Source organism: Silurus meridionalis, chromosome 4, assembly GCF_014805685.1.
Source record: "Silurus meridionalis isolate SWU-2019-XX chromosome 4, ASM1480568v1, whole genome shotgun sequence".
Taxonomy (NCBI): Eukaryota; Metazoa; Chordata; class Actinopteri; order Siluriformes; family Siluridae; genus Silurus; species Silurus meridionalis.
This window is the reverse complement of record NC_060887.1, coordinates 37,609,085-37,622,651: the sequence shown is the minus strand read 5'-3', so window position 1 is coordinate 37,622,651 and position 13,567 is coordinate 37,609,085. Positions and strand designations below refer to the sequence as shown.

Sequence of the window (13,567 nt, the reverse complement as noted above, 5' to 3'; positions counted from 1 at the left end):
ATCAGATCACAGTGCTTTGGATACTTAAGTCCAATTAAAGCAAATAATTTTGTACTTTTAAATCATTAACTCCATATTGTTTCTATTAGATAAAAAATATATTAGATTAATAAAATGACATGCACATTTTTAAAAATAAATATTTATGTATTTGTTTCCGGCTGTGTGTTACACAATAATCATAATAAAATAAAAACGAAGAGAAAAAGCCCATCCAGAAGAACAAAATGTGTGTGAACATTCATCCATCCATCCATCCATCCATCCATCCATCCATCCATCCATCCATTCATCTATCCATCCATCCATCCATTCATCTATCCATCCATCCATGTAATCTGCCGCTTTAATTCTAGCCATTTCACAGAGCTGCTGAAAAGAGAAAAGTGGAGAAAAGGATGAAAAGTTGTGAAACCAAGTCTGCTCTCTCTGTACTTTCCCTTTTTAATCTGAGGGAGAGGGGAAGTGCCCAGGACATGTGACGTCACAGGGGGACACTTCTGGGAGTAAGTGAAAAAGGGTGCGTTTTTATTTACACATACAAGAAGCACTAGCAAAAAGTGTTGCATAGCTGCAGAGCACTTTGGTTTCTGAACAAAATGAATGAAAACATCTCGCAATATTGTCTGGAACTAAAAAATGTAGTTTGTTTTTACTTCATACACATGAACTTACTCTGATCAGAAACACAATCATACATCAATAAAAGAATCCCAAACTGCTGTGTCTTTGGCCTCGCTATTACAGTTTTTCTCAGTCACTTTGGAGTGTTTCTCAGATCAGAAATAAAATTCTCTAAACTACTTGTTCAACCTCCACATCATTTAGTCATTTGTGCTCATCATAAGAACATTTCTTGTTGCTTTGATTAAATTGCGAACGCTTTTCTACATTTATTTAATGGATTGTGTACACGTGTCTGCTGTTTCCTACATTATCAGTTGTTTATGTTAATGTTGATCAAAATATATTCTGCTGGTTTCACCTGAATCGTTTTAACCCCCAAAACATCTCAGCATCAGTTCATTGCATTAGCCTGTCTGATCTCAATGGGAAGAAAATTCCCGTTGTTCAGTATTTCAACTACAATTCTAAATGACCAGTAGGTGGCAGTGTAATGTGTATTTGAGCTCAGTGTCTCTGCAGTCTATTAGAAATAGTGGAGCTCCAATGGTCTCATTACAGTTTTTCTCAGCTGCTTTGGAGCATTTCTCTAATCATCCTTTACAGTAAGTGCATTTCTCAAAACAAATGAACTAATGAGATGTTCATTGACACAAAAACGTACTTTTGAGAGATGAACTAAGGATTTTGAGAAAAGTTCAGGCTTTTGCAAGAAATCCAATGTATTGTGCTGTTTGTACAAATTGTTTTGAGAATGCATTTACTGCTTTGCAAATATTAAGGATGATTCGAGAAATGCTCCAAAGCAGCTGAGAAAAACTGTAACGAGACCATTGGAGCTCCACTATTTCTAATAGACTGCAGAGACACTGAGCTCAAATACACATTACACTGCCACCTACTGGTCATTTAGAATTAGAGTTGAAATACTGAACAACGGGAATTTTCTTCCCATTGAGATCAGACAGGCTGAATCTTTCAGTGTTTAGAGTAAAACCTACTTTTTTCAGCATATCTGTTTTATTTTTGTGATGTTTTACTTCTTTTCCTGTTTGTATTCTTGGAAAGCACTTTCCATTCGCTCTTCTCCAAACTCCAATCCAGTCGGAGGCGGTAAAGCAGCATAAAGCTGGATTGTCAACCTCTAAGCCTTTAATAACCATATAAGAAGAAGACGGTGTGCGTTTGTGTGTGTGTGTGTGTGTGTGTGTGTGTGTGTGTGTGCGCGTGCGCGCGCTTCCTGGTTCCTCCTTCTTTTCGGATCAAAGTGAAAGTAACACTTCACTACAGGAGGAAAAACACAGTGAGTATCCATACACATATCCATATCCATGCAGCCGGCAAATGCATGAGAATTACACACACACACACACACACACACACACACACACACACACACACTAAAGGAATAAATAGACTAATGAAGGATTAACAGAACAGATGACGATGAAGAACATGAATTGTACTATAATACAGCAGCTCTTCTGTGTGATCGGACTGCACAGATTCATCTTCTATCCTCACACAGTAGTAATCCTTAAGGGTTTGTAACCCTGTAGGTACTAAATATGTAAGAGACTCAATCTCACCATACTGTACATAAACCCACAGTAGCATACAGGCACAGTACTGTGTGAAGAACCTCTTACTTTACTCATAATATCAACTTATAATAAAGCTAAACATGTAAAGAACGTGAAATTGGCTAAAAATTAGTCTCCATACCCCCCTGTCCTCTACATCTGCCTCTTTCAAACCAAGGAAATTGGTCCGTAACAAAAAAAAAAAAAAAATATATATATATATATATATATATATATATATATATATATATATATATATATATATATATATATATATATATATATATATATATATATATATATATATATATATATATATATTTATTTATTTTGGTTTTATGTCACAAGAGGTTCTAAAATGTATGCAAACAGGTACTGGAACATAAACAGTCAAATGTCTGATCTTTTGGGCCCAAAAACAGTCCTGGATGTAACACACTAATGTTGGGCTGATTCTGGAGTATTTGCCTCTGTATTCTGTAGGGTTATAGAACAACACCTGACCTTTATAATGAGTGTCTTTAGGGAACAGGACACGTGGACAGACGAGAGGTGAGTGATTTTCTGAAATCGCTAAAATAAAACTAATCTTAATAAACTCTCTTATCCAGAGAGCCACTTCAAATTATTAAATAATCAGAGAATGCAGAACAGTAATAATTATGCAATGCTTGGGGTTTTCAGTCTGATTCAGGGTAAGAGATCAGACTCCCCTGAACCCAGCTGTGTGTCCATGAAAAGCGAAATGTCAATGGAGCCTCCGTTAAAGTTCAGAGATTCTTCTAATGATACTAGGTTGGTATAAGTAGAGTGAAACAGACCATTTATTTTATATGATATATAAAGTCCGAATGTGTTCACTGGGCATTTTGCTTTAGGCTCGAGATGGATAAGAGATCAGACTTCCCTGAACCCAGCTGTGTGTCCATGAAGAGCGACAAGTCAATGGAGCCTCCGTTAAAGTTCAGAGACTCTTCTCCTGATATGATGTGGGTATAAATACATTTTACCAGTACATTTATTTTACCTGCTATTTACAGTCCAGCTTTATTTTCTAGGCATTTAGGCCAGAGATGGGTAAGAGATCAGACTCACCTGAACACAGTCATTATCAGAATCAGAATCAGGTTTATTGACCAAGTGTGTTGACACACACAAGGAATTTGGTTCCAGCTGTTTGTTACTCTCAAAAGTACAGACATAAATAAAAACCTATACAAGACAAAACAGACACGACAAGACAAAAACAGACTATACAAGACAATACAGACAATATGAGACAGTATAGACAGTGTGGGTAATAAATAGGGATACAGACCAGTAATGTACATAAAGTGTGGGAGTGCATGGTAGTGTAAATGACAGTATTGTGTTCCAGGTATGATGAGAGAGTTTACTATAAAACTTTGTACAGTATATAGAAGCAATAGTATATAGAAGCAATAGTGTGTGCAACATATACAGATAATGTGATGACTGAATGAATGTGATGACTGACAGTTCTGTGCAGTACTCATAGATATGAGCAGGGAATATAATTATGGTCAGTTGTTAGTGAGGGTGATTGCTTGGGGAAAGAAACTGTTCCTGTGTCTGGCAGTTTTAGTGAGCAAAGTTCTGTAGCGCCTGCCAGAAGGGAGGAGCTGAAAGATGTAAATTACTATTACATAAGTAACTAATTCTGTGTATGTTCACAGATCCCAGGCTGAAAAATCAAAAAAACCTTTGGATTCCATATTTAAGGTGTGTATATGTACTTAAAGTATGCTTGAATAAAAAATATGCACAGCAAGTTTTACACAATAACGACTATATTTTCAAGTTGTCGATTGGAGCAGCTTTATGGATAATCAGACCAAAGTGCTGCGTGTATACTTTCTACAGAACAATCTTTATATAGTATTAAGTATAAAGTATATTTTTTTAATTGCCTTTTACTACTGATTGTGTATAATCAGGAGCTGGAGCACAAAGTCATCACTGTGTTAAAAAATGAGTTGAAGAGATTTAAGATGCTCCTGAGTCCAGATTACCCAGCATGCGCTGAGGGGGATGAAGAAGATGAAGAGGATCAGAGCGATATTAGAGATGGGGTGCTGAAGATCGTACTGCGCATCCTGAAAAACCTGAACCAGACAGATCTCGCTATCACACTACAGAACAGTAAGAGCAAATGGGATTGCTCCATGATTTTAGCATTAGAGGAAGAACACTGGAAAATTCCAGAGATGATCAGTGTTTTATATGATTTTCTTTGTTCTTTTTGTTAGAACTTGTCTCTGCCAACAAACAAAAACTTAAATCCAAAATCACTGAGAAATGTAAAAGGATTAATGAAGGAATCTCACAGTATGGAAGCTCTGCACTTCTGAATGAGATCTATACAGAGCTCTACATCACAGAGGGCTGGAGTGGAGACGTCAATACCGAACATGAGGTGAGACAGATCGAGACAGCGTCCAGGAGACCGGCAACACAGGAGACACTCATCCAATGTAATGACCTCTTTAATGACACGTCCATCAAAACTGTACTGACTAAAGGAGTTGCTGGAATTGGAAAAACAGTCTCTGTGCAGAAGTTCATTCTGGACTGGGCTGAAGGAAAAGCAAATCAGGACGTCACCTTCATATTTCCACTTCCTTTAGAGAGCTGAATCTGATGAAGCAGAAACGTCTCAGTCTGATGGACCTCCTTCATAATTTTTTTCCAGAAATAAAAGACTTGCAGTCCGTTAATTGTGATGTTAATAAAGTGGTGTTGATCTTTGACGGTCTGGATGAGTGTCGACTTCCGCTAAATTTCCAGAATAATGAGAGATTGTGTCACGTTACCGAATCGGCCTCAGTGGATGTGCTCCTGACGAACCTCATCAAGGGCAATCTGCTTTCTTCTGCTCGTCTCTGGATCACCTCTCGACCAGGAGCAGCTAATCAGATCCCTTTTGAGTATATAGACAAGATAACAGAGGTACGGGGGTTCAGTGATCCTCAGAAAGAGGAGTACTTCAGGAAGAGGATCAGTGATCAGAGCCTGGCTAATAAGATCATCACACACATGAAGTCTTCAAGAAGCCTTTACATCATGTGCCACATCCCAGTCTTCTGCTGGATCTCAGCCACTGTTCTGGAGAGAATGTTGAGTGAAGCACAGCATAAAGAAATCCCCAAGACTCTAACTCAAATGTTTACCCACTTTTTGATCTTTCAGATCAAACACAAAGATGAAAAGTACCATCAGAAATGTGACTCTGATCCTCAACAGACCAGAGAGAGTATCCTGGCACTGGGAAAACTGGCTTTCCAACAGCTGGAGAAAGGAAACCTGATCTTCTACGAGGAAGACATGAGAGAGTGTGGCATTGATGTCAGAGAAGCGTCTGTGTACTCAGGAGTGTGTACTCAGATCTTCAGAGAGGAGCTTGCGCTTCACCTAGGAAAAGTGTTCAGCTTTGTGCATCTGAGTGTTCAGGAGTTTCTGGCTGCTTTATACTCATTTATATCCTTCATCAACAAAAATATTACAAAACAACAAACAGCTGATCTGTCTAATCTTTTCATCAAAACAAAGCTATCTGATTTCCTGAGGAGAGCAGTGAACAAGGCCTTACAGAGTGTGAACGGACACTTGGATCTTTTTCTTCGCTTCCTTCTGGGTCTTTCACTGGAGTCCAATCAGAGTCTCTTAAGAGACATTCTGCCCCAGATGAGAACCGGCTCTTACAGCAAACAGGAAACAGTTGAGTACATCAAGGAGAAGATAAGAAAGAATCCATCACCAGAGAAATCCATCAATCTCTTCCACTGTCTCAATGAACTGAATGATCATTCTCTAGTGCAGGAAGTGCAAAATTACCTGAACAGAACGGATTCTTGGTGTCTCAGTGGAGTCAGACTGTCTCCTGCTCAGTGGTCGGCTCTGGTGTTCGTGCTGCTGAACTCAGACGAGAATCTGGATGAGTTTGAATTGAATAAATATGATTCATCAGAGGAATGTCTGCTGAGGCTACTGCCAGTGGTCAAAGCGTCCAGAAAAGCAGTGTAATTCATTTTTATTCCCAAATCTATTAATACTTCATGTAACAACAATTTATTCTGCACTGATGGAAATAATGCTTGTGGTTAATTACTCTTGTATGTGATTTAGAAGAATAATCATACTCATTTGATATGAGATTAGATTTCCACTTTAATCATCATTAAACCAAATGCCTCCAATTAAAATAAACTCTTTTCTACACCTCCTTTATTCAGTGATGTAATAAGGGTTAGTTTTACTGCTAGTCACTACCGTATTTTGAAGACTGTAAGCCGCTACTTTTTTCCTACGTTTTGAACCCCGTGGCTTAAACAACGAAGCGGCTAATTTATGAATTTTTCCTGGGTTTTTCCCGGTTTCACAAACTTCAAACCAATAAACTAAACCCCATAACATTAGACCAATTAAATTTCCGAACGGAAACGAAAAAACGCACCTCACCTGTGTTCTGAGCTGAAAACGTTTTTTTTTAAACACACGACGATGCCAAAAGATAAACTCTCGAGAGAAATAGTTGTGAAAGGAAGGAGGAAGACAGTGAACAATGACTTTCTTGGTAGGCTACTGTTTAGATACAAGCCATTGTAACGCGTTGAGTCTGGGTGAAGGGAGAGCTCGCTAACTCCAGTTACAACAGAAATCATATAAGCACAGACAGGTTTCCAAAACTCGTGCTTTTTTATTATTCTTGACAACAGCGTTATGGGTTAGTCAAAGAAACTTAGAAATGAGCATCAGAAAATAATAAGGACATATTCCTCGGTCTTGCACACATGCAGTAATACCGGAAAAAGTGGCATGCTTTTCCTAAAATACCGCTCTGCTCTTAAAGGAAGCGCAACATATTTCACCCATTACACCGTGTGTAACGTGTCTTCGTTAAAGCCTGTGTAAAGTACATTAGTGTAGACTAATGAGATGAACACGGCTTATTTGTGTTAAAAATGAAAATATTTGTAAAATTCAGTGTGTGCGGCTAATATATGGGTGCGCTTTATAGTCCAGAAATTACGGTAATTTATATATCTAATCCTGTGGAGTCACTGTTTTCTAGCAAACAGCTGAAGAAACTACACTTAGTAACTCTCCTTAGAATCTAATAGTGACTTTTATGTATTTTTGGATGTCTGTGTTCTAATATTTAATCATTTCTCCAGACTGTGCAGGTGTAATATCACACAGGAAAGCTGTAAAGCTCTTTCCTCGGTTTTCAGCTCAAACATCTCCAATCTGAGAGAACTGGACCTCAGTCAGAATTACACTCTGCAGGATTCAGGAGTGAACGTTCTCTGTGCTGGACTGCAGAATCCACACTGTACACTGGAGATACTGAGGTAAATTCAGCCATGTTCTGTTTTGTTTATTTAAATCGGTACTGTTTTAGTTAAAAACAAAAAAATAAGTATTTTATTAAATAATTGTATTTTAAATACAAGAATTATTTAAACCAAACACTACAGCCTTCAAATATGGCGACCATGGACTTCCCACACACTATAACACTCATTGACCTAGTTGCTAATTTAGCACACCTGTTTAATTTAGCTCAGTTAACCCCTCCATAACCCACTCCCCATTCTCAGACTATGTATGAAGGATTTGAGTTAATTTATAAAGGACCAAAGTATATGCTCAGATTTTGTCTTTGATCTCCTGATGATGCCAAACCTTTTAAAACTGTGTTAGATTTTTATAATGACCGAACAGAAAAACTGTTCTTGAAGATGTTTCCCATCTTCGATGCTCATGGTGTCTTTTCTGATCAGGAAAGAAACACACAGCACACAGAATGGTGCTCATGTTCTTATTCAATTTATTGAGACATTATTCTTTCAGATAACAGACATAAGACAGTGTGTTTAGAGAACTAGTGTGGGGCCAATCTTAATACTAACATACTGTGATTGCCCTTTTGATCTTATTCCACCTCTTATTTAGTTTTAAGCCAAAGCCTGGAGTTTTCAGTTAGATTGCCTGAACCTGTCCTGTTTATTGTCCTCGATTCAGCCTGAATTTAGATTTGTTTGCTCTGATTTTATTAACCGGTGAATTTTCTACGATTGCCTCTGTCCATGCTTTCTCATCGTGACAGATGCTCACAGAACTCTGCAAAATGTGGAATACACTACAGTAGTTTTGTGTTTCCTTAGAACTGATTATTATTCTACAGTCAGTGTTCTGAAGTCTTTATTTTATTTCCAGGCTGCGTTGGTGTTTTCTCAACAGTGAAAGTTGTACAGGTTTGTCCTCAGTTCTCAGCTCAAACTCCTCCCATTTGAGAGAACTGGACCTGGGTGAGAATAACCTGCAGGATTCAGGAGTGAAGCTGCTCTCTGTTGGACTGCAGAATCCACACTGTACACTGGAGATACTGAGGTCAGATTTGATTTATATATAAGTTTTATACTTATATTGAGTTTGAATACGTCTGTTTTTTACCTTTATTTAAATTATTGTCAACATTGTACATTAATAATGAAATACTGATTACATTAACACTGTTAAAAACAAATATGGAATTATGCAGTAAACAAAAAAAATTTTAAACAACCCAGAATATGTTCTGTATTTTTGATTGTCCAAAGTAGCTCCATTTAAATTTGATGTCAGCTTGGCAAACCCATGGCATTCTCTCATCAGATTCACAAGGTGGTCACCTGGAATGGTTTTTAATTTACATGCTGTCTTTTGCACCTCTTGACTGCTGCTGTTTTTTGCACTACACTGTGTCTGTTTATATTCACTCCTGGGTATAGTTTTTACACTTCTCCTCGCACAGTACTGTATATTTAGAGTATACAGTAGGTTTACTAGTCGGCGCTATCTTGGGTTTTGTGTCTTGTCTTGTGTTGTTTTGTGTTGTCTGTCTGAACTGTCTGTCTGTATTGTTTTTCGTCTGCACTGTTTGCACTAGGTTGCACTCGATGCACTTTATGTATCTTGTTGTTGTTTAGTGTAGCACCAGGGTTCCGGAGGAACGTTGTCTCATTTTCACTGTGTACTGTGTACCACTGTGTATAGTAGAAATGACAATAAAAGCCTCTTGACTTGACTTGAGGTGTGCCTTGTCAATAGTTAATTTGTGACTTTTTATTTTGCCTGATTAATGGGTTTCAGACCATCACTTGTCTTGGAAAGTGTGAGTGCAGAGTCAAGTGCTACTACAACTAATGTACAATCCTTATTTTGGTAAGAAGTAAAAGTCAGGCAATCTGAAAATTTTTTCAAAACTTCCCAAAGTGCAGTCTCCAAAACCATCAAACACTGATGAAACAGGTATTCATGAGGAGAGAAAAAGAGCAAGAGCTACCTCTGCTGCAGAGTTTATTAGCATTAGCAGCCTCAGATTTACATAAATGCATCCTGGAGTTTAAATAGTGGACATTTCAACATCTACTGTTCAGAGGAGACTGCATGACTCAGGCCTTCTTGTGAAATTGCAGCAAAGAAACCATCATTTTAGATGAACAAGCAAAGACTTGCTTAGGCCAAGAAACATAAGGGATGGACATTAGATCCGTGGAAAACTGTCATTTGGTCTGATGAGTCCAAATTTCCTTTTTCTCTTTTAGGCTGTGTCTGTGCAATCTGACGGAGAAAAGCTGTACGGTTTTGTCATCGGTTTTAAGCACAAACTCGACCAGTTTAAAAGAACTGGACTTGAGTGAAAATAAACTGCAGGATCAGGAGTGAAGCTGCTCTCTGCTGGACTGCAGAATCCTCACTGTACACTGGAGATACTGAGGTTGGTTTAACGCTCTCTCTCTCTCTCTCTCTCTCTCTCTCTCTCTCTCTCTCTCTCGCTCTCTCTCGCAAACCTAAGACTCTAGGGCTTAAAAAAAATCACAGGAATCCAAAAGTCCAAAATGTATTAGTAATTTCCAGGTGAAAGGATATAAAGGTTTTGGTCAGCTTTACAGGATTTTAGTGCAAGATGTGAAGCAGAGTGTGTTGTTCCATGGTCACTTATCAGCAGTGACAAGTTAAAGCTGTAATTGATGTTTGCAGTATAAAACTGCCTAAAGAGGAAAATCCACAGAAATAATTCGCACACTGACGTAAAAATGCTGTATGATTACATTTTATTTAATGATGTTCAAAATCACAGTATTCACAATATAAGTTGCACCACACACAAAGTGAGCTCAGTAAACACCTGAGCTTCCAGCCAATCACAATCCACTATTTACACTGACCTTGGTATACAGTGGTGTGAAAAAGTGTTTGCCCCCTTGCTGATTTCTTTTTTTTTTTGCATGTTTTTCACACTTTAAGGTTTCAGATCATCAAACTAATTTAAATATTAGTAAAAGATAACAAAAGTGAACACAACATGCAGTTTTTAAATGAAGGTCTTTTTTATTATTGAGTGAAAACAAAAACAAAACTACTTGGCCCTGTGTGAAAAAGTGTTTGCCCCCTGTTAAAACTGGTTTATTACACCTGAGTTAAATTCTCTCGCCACACTGAGGCCTGATTACTCCCACACCTGTTCACAATCAAGAAATCTCTTAAATAGGACCTGCCTGATAAAGTGATGTCGACCAAAAGATCCTCAAAATCTAGACATAATGCTGAGATCCAAAGAAATTCAGAAACAAATGAGAATGAATGTAATTGAGATCTATCAGTCTGGAGAAGGTTATAAAGCCGTTTCTAAAGCTTTGGGTTTGATCTGAAACATTAAAGTGTGTAATTTATATTGTTTAACATATTGTCAATTATTCTCTTCTAGGTTGTGTAGGTGTTATCTCACAGATGAAAGTTGTACAGTTCTGTCCTCAGTTCTCAACTCAAACTCATCCAAACTGAGAGAACTGGACCTCAGATATAATGAACTGCTGGATTCAGGAGTGAAGCTGCTTTCTGCTGGACTGGAGAATCCACACTGCAGTCTGGAGATACTCAAGTCAGATCATCATATGTCTTAGTTGTGATCAAATATGAAATAACATTTAGAAAATAAAAAACAATATGGACTAACAAAAGGACTATTGCCCAGCCCCCGTTCCACCACAGACTTACACCATCTACAGTAGGTATGATTCCACTTACTCTTCAATACAGGAAGATACAGAGGAAACTAGATGGTTGAAACAATAAACTCCAGAACTGTGAGGTGTTCATACCAGGATATTGATATAAGATTTTTTTTATTAAGTTCTAGTCTTTGGTTTCTTGTAGTTTATGCAAAATCTATATGTGGAATAATCACAGAAGGGTTATGAGCACTTTGTCTGATTGTCTTTATCACCTCAACGTCGAGCCAAAACCCAAAGCAGTCAGACCAACCAGGCATTACTGATGGTGCTATGAAATGTATAATAAAGGTAAGAGAGATCGCAGAAAAGATACATGTAAAACATTTTAGCTTAATGAAATGTAAGCATTTAAGTGCCCAGATGTTTCAGTGTTGACAAATGAAAAATCATGTTTAATGACAACAGCGCCAGCGTTAATTGTACAAAAGAAAAGGTTTTTATATGTTTTTTTAGACATCCTATCCTATCCACATCCTCATCTGAGAAGATGTTCCACTAGATTTTAAGGTGTGCCTGTGGAGATTTGTTCTCATTCAGCCAGGTAGTGATGTAGATGAGATGAGGAGACCTGGGGTGCGGTCAGCGTTCACATTCATCCCAAAGGTGTTCAGTATGGTTGAAGTCAGAGCTCTATAGCAGGAGATCTTCCACTCCAACCCATGTATAGCAGATCTTCTTGGCGATGGCATTGTCATGCTGGAACAGGTTTGGGTCTTCTAGTTCAAGTGAAGGAAAATCTAACGCTACCATGTCTAAAGGCGTCCAATACAATAATGTACTTCTTACTTTGTGGTAATAATCTGAGGAAGAACCACATATGGCTTGTTGTTTGGTCTTTTAGAAATGTGATCAAAATATTTCTCTCTATATACAGAGTGTGATGATTGCTGCCTTTTTTATTTGTGACTTTTTATATGTGTATGAATCACAAACATTGTGGTATGAGATGTTATAATGGAAATCTTTAAAAAATTAAATTATTAAAAAACACCTGCTGTGAGACTTCATTCTGCTCACACCTCGCATTAGTTTTATACTAAATACACATTATTTTATCAAGACTCTCACTGCAAAAGCTGAGAAATGATGGAGTAGAAATCACTGATATATTAATATTCATCACCTTCTTACAGCAATAATTAGATTTGTACAATATTTGTAGAGTAGAAATCCATTTTTTTAATATACAATTTCCACATAAAGAAAATACTGATTATTTTTATTTCATTTAGTTGTATTTTGATGTGTTATTTCAGTCATCACTCCTTGATTCTTCTTGGAGATTTTGTTGCTTTGCTTTGCTTCCCAGTGCTCAGATTGTGAATCTAAACTTGCTTACAGCAATGTAGATTTTTGGTCTCCTGTGCTGACATTTTCTGTTCCTAATGACCTTTTGAGGAAGCCTGGAGCCCGGTGCTGGTCTGGTGTTACGAGGCATTTTCACAACTCCATGTCCACCTTGAACTCCCTTTTTTACTTTGTTTTCTTATTTTCTAGTGCTGAAGTTAAATTGCTGAACAGATGTACAGTTTTCTCCAAATTACCATTGGGTTTCCATCCCCATATTTCTTCCATCATAAATGTATCTTTGGCTCCTCAAAGACTAATTCATTAGTCATGTAAAGGTTTGTCATTCTGTTCCTGGCTTTGATGTCCTGATTAATCTTATCTTTTCCCTGCCTCTGGTTCTTATGCTCAGGAATAAAATTGGGCATCAGAAGAGAATTAATACAATCAAATTAAAAAATGGCATCCTGCTGGGCAACACGTTCCTCCAGTCGCTGTCTGTCTCTCGTCCAATGATCTCGCTCATGCCCCGGGTTACTCTTCTCTTCTTCAGAGTGATTCTGTTATCCATAATTTTTCACTGAAGCCAATTTAGCCTTAAGCTCTTGCACCATCTGTACCTTAAAAGCTTTACCTTCCCTCTCTTTTGTTCTTTCCATCATCAGTTCAATACATGCATCTACAGAATCTCTGTTGCTCTTCTCTCCATGTGATCCAGCTTTATATGGCGTCTGGAGGTGTCTTTTTACCAACCAATCAATAAACTTACAAATGAGAAACAGTGACATTCTGACTCAACATGCTCCCACAGTGTTATATTCTCTATCCCTCAAGTACAACAAATAAAGTGTTTGTTTCAAGAAAAAAAAAAGCTTCAATAATATACAGAAGATACATTTCTATTTAATGTTTGTGGTGTTTTAAAAACAAAAAGAGGAAATTGTAGCGGGAAATGGATCTGTTACTGTTTCTACTTTGTTTTTACTTCAACTG

The 13,567-nt window shown here is 37.6% G+C and overlaps 1 protein-coding gene across 1 annotated transcript; it reads left to right on the top strand.

The window, feature by feature from the left end:
• Window positions 1-1,831: 1,831 nt before the first annotated feature.
• LOC124384327 (NACHT, LRR and PYD domains-containing protein 12-like) lies at window positions 1,832-11,829 on the top strand. Its single transcript, XM_046847080.1, is given in 13 exon segments — window positions 1,832-1,927; window positions 2,691-2,759; window positions 2,892-3,002; window positions 3,086-3,196; window positions 3,905-3,950; window positions 4,166-4,370; window positions 4,478-4,849; window positions 4,852-6,247; window positions 7,403-7,579; window positions 8,448-8,621; window positions 9,818-9,927; window positions 9,930-9,990; window positions 10,981-11,829. Coding segments are annotated over 12 exon segments (3,000 nt in total). The 5' UTR covers window positions 1,832-1,927; window positions 2,691-2,718; the 3' UTR covers window positions 11,177-11,829.
• Window positions 11,830-13,567: the final 1,738 nt, after the last annotated feature.